The 19,847-nt window shown below is 41.4% G+C and overlaps 2 protein-coding genes across 2 annotated transcripts in view; one reads left to right on the forward strand and one right to left on the reverse strand.

The window, feature by feature from the left end:
* The window catches only part of LOC148651237 (uncharacterized), a 126,314-nt gene that overhangs the window by 93,770 nt on the left and 12,697 nt on the right, over positions 1-19,847 (forward strand). The gene's annotated exons all lie outside the window — the stretch shown is intronic.
* Positions 2,332-18,447, reverse strand: cndp2 (carnosine dipeptidase 2). Its single transcript, XM_088601296.1, has 12 exons — positions 18,315-18,447; positions 15,192-15,313; positions 14,076-14,219; positions 12,804-12,966; positions 11,118-11,206; positions 9,310-9,510; positions 8,028-8,112; positions 6,911-7,071; positions 5,630-5,794; positions 4,338-4,479; positions 3,509-3,656; positions 2,332-3,106 (listed from the first exon to the last, which is right to left on the reverse strand). Exons 2-12 carry the CDS (start codon positions 15,249-15,251, stop codon positions 3,040-3,042), a joined length of 1,425 nt encoding a protein of 474 aa, XP_088457422.1. The 5' UTR covers positions 15,252-15,313; positions 18,315-18,447; the 3' UTR covers positions 2,332-3,039.

Here is a 19,847-nt window from a genome sequence, read left to right on the forward strand (position 1 = left end):
ACCCACCCTGCCATCTACAGAAAGGTCATATACAGTACAACCAAATAAAATGAATTGGAAGTCAATCGTAATTGCTTTGGTAACACTATAGCTCATATGAATTAGAATTTAGCAGAGTCCAGCTGGAGGCCTGTTACTTAATAAACCTCAAAGCATTCCTTCATAACCACTAAATCGCTGCATGGTTTTGCGTGATCTGTTCTAATAACATAAAAAGTGGTATTATTCTAAAATATTAAAGCATGTACTGTATGCGTTGAAATACGCAGCAATAAAAAGGTGGCATTCGATACTTTTGCCCGTTATTCATCTTTTCAACTCAAATCTGATGTGCTTGAGTATACAGCTTAAATAATAATTCTAATTTCACTGTCCCAATACCTACGGAGGGGTGTATTGGGGTGTATTCAGCCAGATTGGAAAAGAAACCTCCTTGCACATGTAAAGTGCTCAACCCATGTCCTCCTGCACCAGACCTGAAAAACCCAGAGAACATCTGGAATGTACACCTTACATGTGCAAGTTTCTTTGCACTTTGTTCTTGAGCTCTACTGGCTCATCTCTGTACTTTCTAACAAGTTGTAATCTGGCCATTCAATTTTTGACACCGATTAGAGGTTTGTATCTTGTAGTGTAGCCCTTATAATTCTGCTGTCAAAATCTCCTGTGAAGAGTAGGCGATAATACTTTCACCCCTGCACAACAGAGGTTGTTGGTGGTTTCAGCAAGTTTTTTTAGAGTTTTTCTTCACAGCTCTGATAATTTTTCTATCATCAACAACAGTTGTGTTCCTTGGCTGAACTGGTCATTGCCAATTGCCAAGTACACCAAGAGGTTTCTTTCTAAGATATTCCAAATAGCTGATTTTACGATGCTCAGTTTCTGTACTATGGTTTTGACCGATTCCTCTTTTCTTTCAACATTCAGATTGCTTGCTTTTCTTCCAAGCCAGTTTTTTGCCATTAAATGTGACCAAGAATTAAATGTGATAGGGGGGAGGAGAACAAAGTAATGTAGCCAATTCATAGAGGGGGATTATTAGGAGGCATGGGAAATTTGGTTACACCCTGTGATTTTTAATGAGCACAGAGTCAGGACCTCAGTTTTACGTCTCATCCGAAGGACAGTGCTTGTTTACAGTAAAGTGTCCCCGTCACTATACTGGGGCATTAGGACTCACATGAACCGCAGGGTGAGCGCCCCATGCTGGCCTCACTAACACCTCTTCCAGTAGCAACCTTAGTTTTTCCCAGGAGGTCTCCCATCCAGGTACTGACCAGGCTCACACCTGCTTAGCTTCAGTGGGTTGCCAATTGTAAGTTGCAGGGTGACATGGCTGCTGGCAGCACGACATACAGTATAAGCACAGAAATACCCATAAATAAAAGGCGTCATTCCGTACTTTTGCCTCATATATGACTGGTACACAAAATGAAGGGTTAGGAGGAAAAGCCAGTAATGATGGTTAATTCATATGAATGTCGATATTAAGCCCCAATCTTGTATATGAATTTTGAGGTTAATAAACTGAAAAATAAATTCCAGTTTAGTAAACTTGTCCTATGTTTTCATTCTCAGGCCACTGTTACATTTTGCAGTTTTATTAAAAAGAAACATCAAGCACATTAAAAAGAAGATTGAAATGCTTTTATTTCATACTTTTTCATGTCAAATACTTTTTCGTATTTGACATGTTACCGTCTGGTTTAGACTGAAATAAAACCTCTCTTCTTATTCTCATAATGCATTAGATTCCAGAGAAGATGAAGTCGTTCAGTTCATTTAGATGTTGACAGCCAAATAATCTGAAGATCATATTCAACTATTTCATAAAAGAAACCTGGGTTTTAACAACATGGACGGGCATCTTAATTATGGAGGGTTTTCTGTACTTTGCCTGTTTGCATTTACATGCAAAAAGCCCTGCAGACAACTCCTGATAATCTGGACAGGGTTGAGAAATCAAGGCCCATAAAGACCAGTGCAAAGACCTTGGAGTCTCCTATCAGGAGATCAATCAGAAGCAACAAGGTCCACTGGTTTGTACGGGAGCTAATCTAACCTGCTCATGAAACACTGTTCAAACAGACACAGCTATTTAGACAGAAACATGCTGATCAATCAGATCTTAAATTCCCCCACATCTTTATCTTGCATGTATTTCATCATTCTCTTGCAGCGCTCATTTTAATAATTGGGTTTTAACGAACCCACCGTCTTGCTACCCAGGGCTTCTCCTATTTGACACAGCTGATAGACACTGACCAAGCAAAACTGTGCACAGGATAAAAATGAGTGTTTGCTGGTTGTTGAAAAATTAAGAAACGGTACTGTTGCATATTTTTATACTTTAATGCTTAAAGTTGTCATTACAAATTCATATTGTAGGTTCAACATTTTCAGAGTATTTAAAAAAAAACAAGGCTCAGTGATCTATGTCATTTTTTGTCTTTTTATTTTTACAATTTATTACGTGTGCGCTTTTCTCAGGTGACGATCAGAGGTATACTCATGGCTTTGGAAGGGGTAGTGAAGACAATCTTGGGGGGGGAAAAAAAGCCTTCCTGTTGTTCTGTCCTCTCTCTCAAATATGTCAGCTCCCGCTTCTATCACCTGCCTGCTAGCGAATTAGAATTTAATTCATGATCTCGTTACCAAGGATTATTGGCTCAGCATCATGTGTCAGTACTCGATTAAAAACAGAACTCCCCCCATTCTCCAGCGCTCTACTGATTGGATACAGGCACAAGTTTGCCTTCAAACAAATATGTGATGCTTCCTCTAATTCAGTCATACACACAAGCAGCAAAATGCCCTGTTTCCACCATAGGCAATCACTGCTGTCCTGTAACTTTTTCAACCGCAGATCTGGCTTGCAGTTAACATTTCTTTTGACAAGCCTTTACTGAGAGACTGAAGTAAAGCTAAACACCCATGGGCCACGAAATTAAAAAAGAAAAAGAAAAACGGTGTGGGTTGTCCAAAGTCCATCAGATGGCGTGTTACACTTCCATGCTTAACGCAATGTAACTTATCCGATTACTCCAGAAGAGAGACTTCATGGAAGTAAGCTCCCAGCAGCTTGGTTCCTTGTATGTAGTTGGACCTGAAAAAGAAATGCCCAATTTGTTTCCATTCTTCAAAATATATTCTCCACTTTTCCCACATGATCTACAGTATAAGCAAAATAATCAAACTCTTAGGAACAGATTTTAAAAGTCATGTCCCATTTTGTATTACAATAGTAGCTTTCTGGTGTTGACTTCCTTGCTGGTGACCTTTTCCAGGTGCAAATGAATAATCTGCAGACCCCTTTCTTCACAATAATCTCTCGTTAAGAAAGCAGAACTCCTTAAAAGCTAAAAATTTGCAGCTGAATGAGATGTAACCTTGTAACCTTTGAGTCTTGATCCATCTGGCACGTCCCAAGGATTATTTGCCCCAATATTACCATTTGGAGGAACCGGAGAGCTGATACATAGACCCTCAGCCCATTCTAAGAGATCACCTGTTGATTTTCTCGTTTTGGGAATGGGCCCCGTCATCGGCAGCCCCCAACGGCAGCAGCATGACATTGCGCCCTGTGGCCTCCTGGAACGTCAGGGTGACGGGAATGCTTCCTCCTTCTCTCGTCAGGTCAGGCTCCACACCGAAAACTGGGGGGTGGGAAAAAAAAAAATAAAGGAGGAAACAAAGCTCAACTGCTGTTTTCTTCCAGCAGCTAGAGGACCGACCGCTGTGACCGACCAGGTTTGACATTGCGATAATGACGATTTGGCACCACACTGGGTCTGTGTTGGTCTTGATCCTATGACTGCAAGGTTTAAACATTGTGATACGCACGGCCTCAGACACGCAGCAGTCCGGAATAAAACTGGCGCCCCTTTGCAAGACAGATCATTGGTGGAATATTAATGGCTTTGACAAACACAAATCTTTAAAATAACCCACACAATGCACACTGCTGTTCTGACATGGATGGAAGTTCCTGTGCTGATGTCAGCATGTCTGCATCCTGGATACCGAAGAAGGTCATCTAGCACTGACCTCATTTTAACACAAGAGAAAGCTGCGAACCAGGAACATCCAACTTAACGCAAAACTAATGAAACCATATTGGGACAGCATAGAGAGTTGGCTACACAATCCTCAATGTAGTGGCAAACCCATAAGCCTTTATAGTGGGGTTTATCCTTAATTGTGGAGAATGACACACAGAGCACAGAGCAGACACAGTTTGGAAGACGGATGTCATGGGTCATTCTTTGATACAGGAACCCCCCGATGTAAGAGTGAGTTTGTCAGTAGCCAGGTGATGATTCCACAGCATACTCTACCTGTCTTCATGGCCTTTCTGCCAGCTATGTAGTGGGGGTGGTTGAAATCAGAGACCCAGGCTTTGGCCCCGTGACCCATGGATACTTTCATCTGGTTGGGACTGCCCAGATCAGCGAATGTCTTCTTCAAGTGCTCGCTGACCTTGAAAGACAGGACATGAAGGAAAAACGTTTTGCATGTTTGCAGCAGACAAGTCACAGTTTTTCTGAAAAAGGATTAAAGAAACCACAAATTCAAACCAGCAAAATAAATATTTTTTTTTCTGGGCTAACCAACACAGGGACTGAAATCCTGCTGTTCAGCTACCTAAAGATAAAATAAATGTCTAATCAAAGACTTAGATTCAAGTATGAAATACCATACAGGGCAAAGAAACTTGTGGTAGATCCCAGTTTTGTCAAGTCTGCTATGCTCTTTTTGCTAGTTCAGGCTTGAATTTTGGAGTCAGGTCTGTAAATATGCAAATTAATATGCAATGTGCACATAATCTCTCTAATCTCCTTCAAATAATTTTTGTAATGGCTGACCTGCAAAAATAATCAAAGCAGGTCACAACAAGCCAATAGATTGCCCAACAATTTCTCAAAAAAAAGTCTACAGGTATTTAATTAAAACCTTGCATTGTTTTTATGCTCTGCAGTGAAGAACTACCTATCTGGGTGGCAAGAACTCCACTTGGCACATTGACTGCTGACCACTGGATTCTGAAAAACCCAGTCTGCTCTTGTGAGATTAACTGCTTAGCAAAAGGCTTCTGGATAAACCTCTTAATAAGTTTCATGATTTTTAAAAAACTTATCTGATTAAATACTGATGGAATTCAAAACATTTCCACCTCTGTACACTAAACTTAAAAATGTGCAAAACAATATACAGCACATTGCTTTTCTGCAGTATTTTGCTCTCAAGTTCTACCCTGACTGGCTGAAATAACTTAATCTTTTGGTCCTGTATGGAGAAAGCTACCCTAGATACTGTAAAATACTGTAAAATACTCTTTTTACTCAGATCTGTCCAGAAGGGGGTGTGAATGGTATATAAAGTTATGTTGATGCAGTACAGGTACAGAAATATGAAAACATAGGAGGGTCATTTCGTAAACAATCTAGCGCAATATGAAAAAGTGAAAAAAGAAAATACCAGAGTTGTCTTATCATGGCATGCTGCAATAATTCACATCAAGCAGCAGCTCAGTTGGATTCAAGTTCTTGGGGTCACAATCTGCTTTTTTTTCAAGTGGCTCACTGTGTAAAATAGATATTAAAACGACATGTTCAGTCTTGCCCCTTACCTGTTTCTCCACAACTTTGGGGTCCATGTCGGGCACTAGGCGGATGGAGAACTTCCCGATCACCTTGCGGGGAATGACAGTTTTTGCTCCTGAGGCAGAGAAAGCTCCCTCAATGCCGTGCAGGGAGAGAGAGGGGTACCGCCAGCGGTGCATCAGAATTTGCTCCTGGAAGTCAACGATGACATACGAAATTCCTAATCAGGAAGTACACACACCGACATATGTATTTCTATACTTGTAAGGACCTTCCACTGCCTCTCGTTCTGTTTTTATACAATATTCTATAGTGAGTGAAAATTAAATACTTTGGGCTGGAGGCAGATCCCCAGAATGGTTTTTGGCACAGGTTTTTAAAACGTGATTGATTACTTTGCCCTTACGTTGCCCGATTCAACTGGATCTTTTTGCCCTCGTCGTTGTTTCGCTCCAGTGCATTTATTTACACCCGAGTTTTGGGAAAACAGCAGATTTACCTATTTGTCAAGAGTGTTAGGCTCACAAAGAAAGAAAAGGAGACAGAGCCCCTGTGGGGGGAAAAAGGGTAGCTACACATCTTAACCCACTGGAACTGAATTTGAACTATTTTTTTCTTGGTGAAAAACTTATTCCAGTGAGCTGCCTGAAAGTTGCAGATTTTTTGCTGCTTCCTGATAATTCATTCTGAGTTTTAGATATGTCAGCTCTGGCCTCATCCCTGGAAGAGGTGTTAGTGGGGCCAGCAGGGGGCACTCACCCTGTGGTCCACGTGGGTCCTAATGCCCCAGTATAGTGATGGGGACACTATACTGTAAACAGGTGCCGTCCTTCGGATGAGACGTAAAACCGAGGTCCTGACTCTCTGTGGTCATTAAAAATCCCAGGGCGTTTCTCGAAAAGAGTAGGGGTGTAACCCCGGTGTCCTGGCCAAATTTCCCATTGGCCCTTACCAATCATGGCCTCCTAATAATCCCCATCTATGAATTGGCTTCATTACTCTGCTCTCCTCCCCACTAATAGCTGATGTGTGGTGAGCGTTCTGGCGCACTATGGCTGCCGTCGCATCATCCAGGTGGATGCTGCACATTGGTGGTGGTGGAGGGGAGACCCCATTACCTGTAAAGCGCTTTGAGTGGAGTGTCCAGAAAAGCGCTATATAAGTGTAAGCAATTATTATTATTATTATTATCCCCGCTACTGTTCTTCTAATCAGCACCCTGCTTCTGTGATCACCTGCCCTCTGCTGGTCACACACACACTGCACTACTGGATATTCATAACCTCCAACAGTCAGATGGAGGGTACCTTTGTGTCATGTAGCAACTTGCAGGCTCCCACATCTTTGGAGAACTCCTCCAGATCAAAGTCTATCTTTTGATAGAGCTTCTTCTCTTCATCGGTTAAGGGAGCCACTGCATCGTACATGCCAGGGACGAGAATTCTACCTCTCTTATCCACCAGAGACCCTGCAAAGCACAGAGGACACCGTAATGAGATTTTTATAAAACTGAAGGAGAAGAGTTTTGCCTGCAGTTAAGGATCTTCCCCACACTTCCCCACTTCAGGTCAAGATGATATCTGAGGAATTCACATGCGGCAGGAGAACTCCTAGTTTACACCGACATAAAACTAAATCAAAACACAGTAAATACATTCTTTATTTACACCCAGACAATTAAAAAAATGTACAATGTTTCACACTTGTGAGGAAGTGGTGTGTTCTGGGGAATCTTACTTGCTTTATAAAGCACCTACAAGGAGATGCCAAGTCTTTCTTTAAGAACGTAGTGGAATTCTGCAGGTGTGAACTGAAACAGTTTTGTGGAATGGGCCAAAATACCATCTAACTCCTGTGCAAGTCTGACCAGCAGCTACAGAAAGTGTTTGTTGAGGTTATTGCCAATAAAGCAGGTTCTACTAGTTACTAAATATAAGGGTTCACATACTTTTTTCATCAATGACCTTGATTGTTTAAACCATTTGTTCAATAAAGATATGACCATTTAAAATGTTGTGTGTGTTGTTTGTTAAATAAGACTGTCTTTATTTATTATTATCAGATTACATTTTAGGAGCCATTGATGCAGAAATACAGATAATTCCAAAGGGTTCACAAACTTTTTTTCACAACCAAATTTGCTTATGGTACTGTTTAATTTAAATAATGACCATGATTGGGGCTACAAACAGGGTTTGGGATAGGGGTGGTCCTCCTACAATCAAATCCTGGTTACAGGAATGAAAAAGAAACAGGTATTCTGGCAGGACTGTATTTCCCAGAACTCCAGTGGCCCTCCGGGAACAGGCACACCTCTCCCGTGTCAGCGCTGCCTTGCTGACTGGAAGAGCATGTGTAGAGTGATTGCTGATCGGGCGTCAGGTTTTCTGCAAGACCACAAGCTCAAAAGCTGGGATCACTCACCCATCAGGGCAATGAGGTCAGTCATGGCTTCATGGACCGAACCCCCAAACACTCCCGAGTGGAGGTCTTTGTCAGAGCATTCCACCTGCAGGAAACGAGAGACGCCCCATACATTACAGCCCAGGGTGAAACTGAATCATTCTCTCACCAAACACGCTTTTCAAAAGATCTGCTGCCCTCTGATCTTTCTTTAAGCTCCCTGTTTTCATGCACATTCAAAACACGCCCATGTCTAATGGTGTCTAATTGTACTCTGCATTAATAGAGGCTGAAGCTAAGAAAAATAAATCATGCGGAAATGAGTTGTAACCGCAAAAGTTGTAATTGGATAAACCACCAAGCTAAATCAGTTCACCTTTTTCATCAATCTATATTAGAGATTGTTATTAATGAAACAAGGTTGGGGGGTTACACTTGAAGATCTTTAGATCTCCACAAACACTGAAAATATAGAGGAATCTTCTTCAGGAAGCCAAATATTTTAACTTGTTCAGATGTGAAGTCTTCCAAGACCAAAATCAAATATTGAAGTCAGTATCAGCAGTGAGGATACATGAGCTTGTCAGTGGTGACAACAGTTTGATATTATTTTTTTTTCTTCAGTTTGATATATCACTGCTGCTTAACCAGCTTTCATTTACCTTAGAGGAACTGAATACTGTCAGCAAACAAATACAATCATTTTGATGCTATTTGGAACACAACCCTGATGTAATGTTTTAATTTGTAATTAATTTAACCCTGATTGCTCTGATGTACTGTAACATGATTGAATGCTTAATGATAAAACAAATATGAAAACTACTATTTGATAATTATCTTTTTCATAAAACATTAACTGCATAAACTGAATTATAAAATGTTTAATAGTATAGACACAGGCATACTGTACATAATATCAAAAAATGTTTGTTTGCCCACTATTTATTCATAATTCACTGGCTTTAATCCTAATCAACATTATTGTAAGCTGCGACAGTTTTGCTCTGTTTGATAAGTCTGTTGTAAACTACACTGACAAACAACTGAATGGAAGCACCACAAGCACAAATATGGTAATACACCCTTAAAAGGCAAGCATTTCAAATATATTCAGTTCTAGACATACCTGTTCGAATTAATGCAAATGCATAATGTTTTGCACTGGGCAGAAGCAAAGGTAAGAACTCTTTCTTAAAAACAGTTTCCTAATCCATGTATGAAATTCCAAAAATCCAGGTGTAACAACACCTTTGACACCAGTGCAAGAGACAGAGCAACACAAGCTGGGCATGTCGCATACCTCCACAAAGAAATAGGTGATGCCCCTGAGCCCGTATGTTATACAGGGCTTCTTCTTGCCGAGCCAGTAGTTATCAGAAATGCAGACGTAGTCGACTTCCTTGAAGAAGGTGTCTTTGTGGGAGAACACCAGGTCGTCCAGCCCCTCTGAGCCAGACTCCTCCATACCTTCAAGGCAGAACTTGATGTTGATGGGCAGCTCCTGCAATTGTGAAACAGAAAGCAAATCAAAACCCTTGTGACTATTTTATATCCTTCTTTACTCTACTTCTTTACTTTACTTTGTTTGGACAAAAGACAAGCTGAAATCAGCTTCTGAACAGACAAAAACAATTTATGTAATTCTCATTTTCACTTGGCCCTGTGTTAAGTAACTAATTATTTCCTACTGAACTCAAGCCTATGCTCTTGAATTGCATACCTAAAGCAAGAATTAAAAGAGACCTATACATCCTGCTGGATTGAAGCACAGCAGTCCTGTGTCTTTCTCAACTTCCATTATATTTCCTGATTGCGAGAGTCCCTACTCCCTGAATTTAAGGGATGAGATTATTTCAGTTACCAACCTATTGTACACACATATGGTTATGTAACTTCAGAGAACACTAATGTGTCATGTTGGATTATATTACTTTCACCCAAGTTCCTTATTTTACATTCATTATATTTTCTCTTGCAGTAGTCATTCATCATTCCACTTGCTTTCATGCTAAAGCCTGGAAGAGATGAGATGACGCACAGCCTTCCTCTGACATCTCTGCTAACTGTATGTTGCACATCTTCAGAGGTCACAAGCAGAGCCTAGGCACCATCCTTACCATTAACACAGAGTGACAGAGAGGGGTTGCAAACCCTTGCTAAACTGGCAAAAAGTCTATCTCTCTGAAGCTCCATTTCTATTCCTCAAACACCTAGCATATTCTTAAAAGTTGTAAGAGAACAGTCTCAGAATATATTAAGTTTCTCCTTCAAAGGACTGAACTCCCACAAGTACCTGTTCAACCAAATGTGTTCCATGCTCTGGAAGTTTGCAATCACTTCCACCTACTGGTGTGGGCTGATATTTTAGACCAGCCCCTTCCAGACACAGCACTTAAACAGCCGCTACTATTCTGATACCAGCCACAGTTGCTTACATTGTTCTACAGGATATCTTAAACTTAAAACAATGCGACACTGATGCTTTAAAAATAAATCTTCACTTTCACAAAGTTAATTGGTAAGTGTTATTGACCTAATTTGCTCAAAGTATATTGGCTTTACCAATCATAGCCTCCTAATAATCCCCATCTATGAACTGGCTTCATTACTCTGTTCTCCTCCCCACTGATAGCTGGTGTGGGGAGCGTACTACCGCACTATGGCTGCCGTCCCATCATTCAGTTGGGGCTACACACTGGTGTTGGAGAAGAGTCCCCATTACTTGTAAAGCGCTTTGAGTAGAGTGTCCAGAAAAATGCTATATAACTGTAAGGAATTATTAATTATTATGAAGTAGGTGACCTTTAGATAAAATTAAGACTGGAACCAGAAAATGAATTTATCATTTCTGTTACTTTGTGGTCTAAAATTACTGCTCCAGGGTGAAGACTTTATTTCACCTGTTAAAGCAGTTTTTGAATCCGGAGGCTAAGAACTGGCACTTTTCCCAGCTGCAGTTAACAAAATCCAACAGCCATTACAAATAATCAAGGAATGATAAGATTTTGGCCCGAAGCAAAGCGCAACCTGCTGAGCCTGGTGATCTGTCTTTGATATAGACAGACCTTTGCACAGTTGTCCTGCCAATGTGGCGCAATGCTGCCCTACCTGCTGTGTCTTCTGATAGGCCTCGATGCAGTTGAACCATGCCAACACTGGTCCTTTGTCGTCTGTAGAGCCGCGTCCAAACAGCTTCCCTGGGACGAAGAATACAGAGCGTTGAAATAAAAACTCAAAGTAAAGGAGTGTTAAAAGTCACCACAAACTCTATATCCCCTTTAACCTTTGGTATCATTTAATGCTTTTATTTCAACGCATTAAATATAGAAGCTGTATCTTCTTCATGTTGAAGAATGTGCACATGTGCACAGGTTAACATGAAATTGCAGCCGATCTTCAGCTCAAGAGCAATTTAGGTGAGTTGCTTTATTCTTCAGGAAAGTGCCATCTCTGCTTCCGGTCTGGACCTGTAACCTCATGTACTCAGCTGCTCTGGCTAGGGATGAATTTACTGCGCCACATGTCACCTTTATCGCCTCCATCTACTGCTATTACACAAATGTCAAAGCATTCCAGGTCCTGTCATAATGTTCAAGCATTCTCACATTTCAATGTATCTTTTTTTAAGGTGCTTTTTTTAGGTTCTATAATGATTTTTTAAAAGAAAATGAGCTAATATGAAGCATTAAAGCATTTCTCCTAGCGGTTTTATGCAGCCAAGTAAGTGCAGGAGGCAACAGCTATCAGTCTGAACTCAAATCTTCTCTTTTTTCCACTAGGGTGCATGAATGCACTGTCAGCACCACATTTTTCAATTCAGACTTTGTCAGCTTGCTTAGAACTGCCAGAAGTGGTTTTAACAAAAGATGTTGCAATAGTAAACTACTGTACAATCAATCAGTTGTGTTGCTGTGTCACAAGACTGTGTTGAGTAAGAAGCACAAGGCCTGGAAATAATTCCAATTCAGAGCACTGTTGATAAGTTCTTTAAAATAACACTTAAAGCCACTGTAATCAGGAGGTGTATTGAAAGCAACATTTTACAACAGGTTTTTATTGTGATCTGTGCTTTGAGATGCCTCCCACAAAACTTTGGATATCTCCACTGCACTGCATTAGTTTTGCTAATCTAATGCAATCTAATGATCCTTACACTGCCCTGTACTAATTAGTGAGTATACATTATCACAAAATAATACACAAATACATACGATTGCATAGCAAAGGAGCCACCTTTACTACTTCAGACTGGAGCTGAGTTTCAGTATTCTGCTGAGCTGCACAGGTGAAATTCTGCCAGAAGATATTGTCCTTGAGCTGCAGCCACTGGACTTTGAACAAGTGCGTAGGACACTTAGCTCCTCCGAGGAGTGAACTCTGTCACAGCTCCCCCACGGCAGTCAGCTTAACTCAACCAGGTTTGTTTTGTTTAAAACTCTGTAATAGATTAGCACGGCTATGCGGCAATAGGATACACTTTTCACAACCATGTTGGGGTTACAAACATAAAATTATTTTTAAAAAAAACCTTGGTGTTGAGCAGTTCAGTTTACCGCTGAAATGCTTAAACAGCATGTCAAGCTGGTGTTGTGTGGAGGGTATAACAGTATTAGGACAAGAACTCATCATGAAGTTCGTGGGTTATTAGGCCTCTTCCTGAGTGACGGGTCTGGGGGCCAGTGTGTGTGAGCAGAAGTGCTGGGTGTGAAGTCTGAGATACGCGAGGTGCCCAGAAACCCGCAGTGCTCAGAGGCAAATACTGCTCGGCCACGCTATGGAGTCCACCAGTCTCACCGTCTCTCTCCACCAGGGTGAAGGGCTCGCTGTCCCAGCCGTCCTCGATGTGGGCAGGCTGCACGTCCAGGTGCCCGTAGATGCACACAGTCTTCTTTCCGGGGTCTGAGCCCAGCTGGCCCAGGATGATGGGCGGCAAGGGAATCTCTGCTCCATCGGGAAGCTGGGAAACAACAGAGGAGTCACACGTTAATCATGGGACCCACTGTTACCCGCGGGATCAAGCCAGCCAGGAGGCATGAGGCGGGGTATGAGGCAACCTTTGTTTATTTGACACTGAAGGCCTATAAAGTCCTATCAGTTTTTCTCTAACTTTAAACTGCGATCTGGTTTCTGGAAACCCAGGTTTGAACGGCAACATGAAAAAACATTCTTACAAGTAGTGCTTGCTATCTTTTAGAACTTACATTCCTATGGGGTAGACAGATGTTCTGTTCGCCAGAATAAAAAATACAGGACAAAGGGTTTAAAGGTGTCCGTTACAGAAGCACTGGTGTAATGTGATCAGAAAGACAGGCTCGGTGCAACCTGCCAGCAGTATTCTCAATATACTAAAACGCTGAAGCCTGCTGAGTTTGCACACTGATAGAACCACAGATAAGGAATTACTGCAGACAAAGACAGAAACTTATAAAGGAGAGGAGCATCTCTGCATCCTTATCATCTTGGTGCATTTTAACTTCACCGATACATTTCCAGGGATAAAAAGCAGCTCTAAGAGCCCAGAGAATTTAGAGCCAATTTACTGCATCCCTGCTTTGATGGGGTTTAAGCTCAATTAAAGACTATCCCAAACTGGACATCAGCTAGATACCCTGAGTGGCAATTTGGTTTGGAAATGCAACCCATAGGAACAACATCTGACTACAGGAGGGGATTTCCTCTGAATTATCTGTAACAACCTAGAAAACACATTGTAACCCACAAGAGTGTGTAAGTTTTAGGTAAATAAGGACCAACCGGTAGAAATACAACATACAAGCTGAAAAGAAACTGCTCTTAAGTACATAACAACAGTTACAAATGAGAGGTGGCCAACTGACCCATCTAGACCTTTTTGTAGTTACCACGAACAGCACCAGCAGCTCGGAGGGTGTGGACATTCTTTTCGATATTTCAAACAATGGGACAACACTTCATAGAGCTGCACAGGTCGGGTTGGCTGCCCAAGAGCCAAAGCTATTTGACTTTGTCTGGCAACACGAAATTAAAACTACAAGCCACTCCTCCTCCCGGAGCCGAGTGAAGGTCTTGCTGACTTGGCACTCTCACCTTTTGCTTTCCAACGTCCACGAGCTCCACTGATCCGCCCAGCCTCTCAATCTCCTTGGCGGCGATCTCCATCATCTTCCTGATCTCTCCTCTCTTCTCCGGCCAGGCCGACACGCTCTGCACAGCCACCCATTGTGCCAGCCGCTGTGCAGGGAGGAATAGGGCACAAATGAGATGCAGGTATGGTCAGATTCACAGAGAAACACGGCCAGGAAAAGGAGCAGCAGGCGGAGTGCCAACTGCAGAGCTATGAAAAAACAAAGCAAGTTTGGCCAATAGCTGATTAGTCACTCCCAACTGGTATATAATATATTATATATAATCAACATATATTGATTTGGTTGCACAACCCTGAATTCACAACCAGGCCTTACACACACCAAGGGGTATATTCTACACTTTTCATTCCAGAAAAGGGAAAGTCAAAGAACTGGGTTAACAACTTCAGGATGTTTACAGGCCCAGAAATTGCAGAAGGTATGTTGTTGCTTTTCAACTCTCCAAAAACTGCTTTATTTCTCATGTAGATCAAACAAAAGCATGAAACATATTTTAGAGCCTTTAAGAATCCATCCAAGCAAACTGTAAGCTGGTAAATTCAAAGAGCACTAAGAACAACCATAGAATACTGCACAATCTTTCCAAAAAGCTCCTGGCCAGAAAGTTGATAAAATAATTCAATCTAGTAAAAAAAATATGCAAGAATTTTATTTCTGTACAAAATCCTACAACCTATAAAGTTCCATAAACACACTGAAGAGAAATGAAAAGGCAGCTCTTTCATTGTTAAAAGCTGTGTTAATATCTCTATTTCCTCAAAAGTCACGCGAAGGTCCTCATCTCACAAAAGCGCGGATGTTGCACGTTTTGTCAAAAAAAGCACATGACTGACTTCAGCTTTTCCTTTCACACCATCTGCCAGGCGTCTAAATTGCAGTGTAATAAATGAGGAGTGCAATTCTGTTAAGAGCAAACATCAAAATGCTACACAGCTTTGGAAGTTTTCCTCAGAACAATATTTCATTGTACTGTGCAGAGCTATATTGCTTTGTAATCTTTGTTATGTTTAGCAGTGTACAGTTACTGCTACAGCCTATCTAGCATGAAACGTCTTACCTCCACGTACACATCCTGATGCTCATCAATGTACTTGAACAAAGAGTGGAGGCCGGACATCTTTTACGACAGATTAGTCAGGATCGGAGGAGGGAAAGCAGCACTGAGTGTCAGGAGCGCAGCTGGAAAGTGAGAGAAAGCAAAACCAGATTTCTTTCCTCATTTATACATACTTGAGGATACAGCTCCACCCCTGTTTTAAAACTCCCTGCTGACACTCACAGTAACAGCCAAAGGAAAATCTCAGACCTGCAAAATTTGACAAGGCTGCTGTCTGTGGTTAAACAGTAACTTCCCTCACAGCCTGACGTGCCCAACGACCCTTAGTCTCAATTAAATCACTGATTACCTGCATGCTATCGGTACCGACAAAGAAGAGCCCATACTAGCCCCTACCAGTTTCTCCTGTCTCAGCAAGCACTTAATACCTGTAACACAAATAAATTGGACCACAACACCAATCAGAGCACATTAAACAGTGCTGTCATCTTCAGCGCTCTCTGGTGGAGATTCTGGATTAGGGTGTCAATGAATTGTCTTGAGGTTTAATCTTCTCTTGAAATGGGATATTTTATTAAATTAGATGAAGGCATTTAAAGCACTAAATCATATGATAATTTCATCAAAAGAGCGCTGATGTTCTTTATTTTCTCTCACTCCAAAAGAAAGACATCATAAATCCCAAATCCCAATTTCCTCTTGGAGCAGGTTGTTACAGGGCAGGCTCTAAAAATACTGTCACTGTTACACTAGGGATTCCTGAATTCTTTCATTCCTACACTACCTCAAAGGAACAGTGCATTTTTGACAGAATTAATATTTGAAGTTTAAAAACTCATTTTAAGAAACCCACTTTTGTTATCTTCTCATTTTTGAAACTCAAATTATTTGAACAAAGGTACTTCTTAAAAAAATCGGGGATTGTACTGAGACTACAAACATCAATCACAAAGAAAAACAAGTATAAAAAATGACAAGACTGCCCTGCAGCTGAAAATCGTCAGCAGGTACAGATGCAGATAACATGAATTGATGTAAACACAGAGGCAAACAGAAAACAGCTCATGAACATTAGAAATACTGAAGAGATGGTACTGAACCTTATAGCACCAGTCAAGCACCTTTGAGTACAGTTTCACCCATGGGAGAACAAAAGCTTTGAACAGGCCGTAAAAAAAAAAAAACTGGAATTAAGCCTAAGGGTGGTAATGCCACAGCACATTAAGAAATGCTGCAGTTCTGGGAAGATCTGAGACAGCACACTTTGTGTTGTGCAACATGTAAAAAGAAGAGAATCTGCACATTAGCAGGGAGCTGAGTGAATCACAGTGTCCTACCATCCAGTAGGAAGGGAAGTGATCAGTATCCCTCATAGAACTGGCACACTAGGACATCAACTGCAGGCAGAGGCTCAGAGCCAGCATATCCCAGACCCAGGACAGCTGGGGTGTTTTAACTGCTGCGTCATACTGAGAGTGCCAATTCATCAGGATGCTTCAGTATACGTTCCCAGCATCACTACAAGTACAGTGGCTTACATCAGAATGGTTACAGAAGAGAGGAGGCCATTAAGCCCATCGGTAGTTAGTTGATAAATGATCCTATGATCTCATCCAGCCGTTTCTTGAAGGAAACAAGGTATGTCGGCTGCAATCACATGGTTGGGGAGCTTGTTGCACACTCCTCCAACCTCCCATCAATTAGCCTATTCCTGTAGAACAGGCTCCCACTTCCTCTGAGTAACCAGAGAGAGGGGTGGGGAGAGGTCACTTTTCTGTGAACACAATCTAGTGAGTTTATGAACAGCACATTCATAGATTTCAAACAGTGAAACAAAACCCTGTCAGCATTACTTTAAGACCCAGGGGACTGATACACAGGTTTGCTGGAAGCTATTTACTGTGCCTATCATCCAGCTGAGTTTCCTGTTCCTCAGAGAAAGATCACCTGTTTTTTTGCATGCACAGCTCACTGCAAATGAGCAACTGGGGAAATGGGGCTGAATGATGCAAATAACACACTGAAAACAAATTAAAGACACATTTAAGATATGACATCGTAACAATGCCTCCGCTGGTATTATCTGTATCTATTACACCAATAAATGTATTTCATACACGTAGCTACTGGTCAATCTCCTGACTTCTCTCAGGTCCTTGCCATTTCTGACTTTTTTTCCACAAAAGAATTTGACGAGCTTTACTGAGAGGTCCAGCCAGCAGTCCTGTAGGGTTATAAAAAAGGAGCTTAAACCATGAAATTGGAGGAACAGGCGGACATTTGTCGGTTTTTGTGTTTTTTTAACCGTCCTCCGAGCCACCCCGAAAACTGAAAAAGCTGATGACCCGCTAGGTAGACCTTCATCTGGTTAGGTGTGTTGGACTGCATACTCCACGCATTTAGCTCGTATTTAAATTGTACAGAGTATAGTTGCATGGGTTTAAATTTAGACGTATACACTCAGCAAATAGTGAAATATAAAAATAATAAACCACCATTAAGATGAGTTCTGCCACCTGAAGAAATGAAACCACCGAGTGGAACCGATCTTGCTAAACACAAATGCACGGTAACAAGCAGTTACCGTGTCATTTAACAGCAGTTCTTGATAAATTCTTAACATTTCGTCCCTATAGTACAGAGGTACTTTCACACCTAGACCCCAAATGCATCTATGCAAAAAAAAACTGAAAGTTGTAGAAGAAAACCCTGTTCTTTGAATGGCGGAGACCCATCCCACTGAGCAACACTTAGTCATCCTCAAGTCCAAGTTTTCTGCCCGGCCTGTTGTCCTCCACTCGCAGCACCGACTTCACAGTAACTTAAATGAGCACCCGCTAGTGTAACACCTCACATCCTCTTCTGCAGTCTAGTCTTTATCGGCACCACAGCATCAGGAATTACACGCTGCATTTAAAGCCATAAAGCAGTTTTTTTTTACATTGTCTTTTACATTTGGTAATAACAGTACACGATTCATCAGTACAGTTCAAGACAAAACCGGTACAGCACGTGTGGTTTGCTTTAATAATGCTGCGCACTGAAGATGAATTCATGTCTATTATTATAATATCAGCTCGCGATATACTATATTAAATATCACAGCTATCTTTCATTACTTACCCAGCAACACACGACCAAGTTACAAGACGGAAAAGACACGTGACGCTGCCTGTTTAGCATAAACTCCCACCCCTTACGTGACGATCGCCAGCCTCGGCGACTGACAGCTGCTTTAGCCTATTGAAACACCACAATAGGGTAAGTCTAGGGTAAGTCTTCCAGGTGGTTTGTGTTAATTGTGATTACTGGGAGAATTTCATTTAGAACAGTAGGTTTCCAGGTATATGGAAAATAATTTGAAATACTTATTTACTGGTTAAGTGAAGGGTGGCATGGTGGTGCAGTGGATGCCATTGCTGCCTCTCAGTGCTGGGGTCCTGGGTTTCTGGAGTGCTATCTGTATGGAGTTTGTATGTTCTCTCCATGTTTACATGGGTTTCCTCCAGGTGCTCCAGTTTTCTCCAACAGTCCAGAGACATAGCAGCACGTTAATTGGCTTTTGAGAAAACTGTCTATGGGGTGAGTGTAAGAGTATCTGTGTGTGCACTGCAAGGGACTGGAGTCCAGGCTGTATTCTGCTTTGTGCCTGTTACTTTCCAGGGTGGGTACTGCCTCTCCCCTGAACCTGTACTGAATAAAGCAGTTAGAAAATGAATGGATGCACCTAACGGATGGACTTGACTAGCCCACTAGTAAAGTCTGTCTATTACATGAATCCATCCATTTTCTAACCCAGAGTGACCCAGGTCACTCTGCTTTGTGCAAAGAGTATGCGACAGTAATTCCTCACCAGTCAGTGAGTCAAAAAAGATTTGTGTGATGGCACCTCATCTACACCTTCTTAACACTAAGGGGAAGCATTAAAAAATGCCAACAAAAAAGTAAATTAAGGGTATCAAATTTAAAACAAGAGAAGCTACTGTATGTTGAAATTGTTTATAAGGCCCCATTTAGAATATGGTGTAAATCTATGGTCACCACATTCTTAAATGGATATTGCTGCAGAGGAATCTGACCAGAGAAAAACAACCAGATGTATCCTCTGAATGTTCTTCACTGACAGGCTGAAGGAACTGTTCCTTTCAGGTTTTGAAAGGGGAAGACTACGAGAGAATCTGATATTCAATTTCATAAAAGGCAATAATGACAATGTCAACCTAACTCAATAGATTTTTACAGAAATAACAGAGAAAATATGAACCAGAGGACACAGGGGAAATTATGTGGAAGGGCATTTGAAACCGAGAACAGGAGGAACTTCTTTGCACATGAAACAAGCTGTCCAGCCATGTTATGGAAGTCCATAATCTTGCTTAACGAAATGGCTGCATGACATCTTTGGATGAAAGAGCTAGTAGCAATTAAAGAGTTTTTCTGTCCAATTAGCCTTCTCTCATCTGTAACTATTCTCATGTCCACAGTGTATATTAGTGATTTGGGATTCTGGGTCCAGACTGGAGCGTCGTGGGATTAAATCCCAGGTGGGATGATAGTATTGTATTTTTGAGGGGTGTACAGTACTCAGATTGTTTCAGGGGATGTTCGACTGTATATATACTTAGAACTCCAGGTCACCATTGTAAACTGCAAACT

This window comes from Lepisosteus platostomus, chromosome 12, assembly GCF_059453375.1.
Source record: "Lepisosteus platostomus isolate fLepPlt1 chromosome 12, fLepPlt1.hap1, whole genome shotgun sequence".
Classification (NCBI taxonomy): domain Eukaryota; kingdom Metazoa; phylum Chordata; class Actinopteri; order Semionotiformes; family Lepisosteidae; genus Lepisosteus; species Lepisosteus platostomus.

What these genes read in the sequence shown, in the direction of transcription:
- cndp2 (XM_088601296.1), bottom strand. Translation starts at nt 15,251, where the DNA reads ATGTCCGGCCTCCACTCTTTGTTCAAGTACATTGATGAGCATCAGGAT. An exon ending in CCTATCAGAAGACACAGCAG is followed by an intron (nt 9,511 to 11,117) that starts GTAGGGCAGCAT and finishes TCACAATTGCAG; the next exon opens with GAGCTGCCCATCAACATCAA. An exon ending in AGTTGCTACATGACACAAAG is followed by an intron (nt 5,795 to 6,910) that starts GTACCCTCCATC and finishes GTTGACTTCCAG; the next exon opens with GAGCAAATTCTGATGCACCG.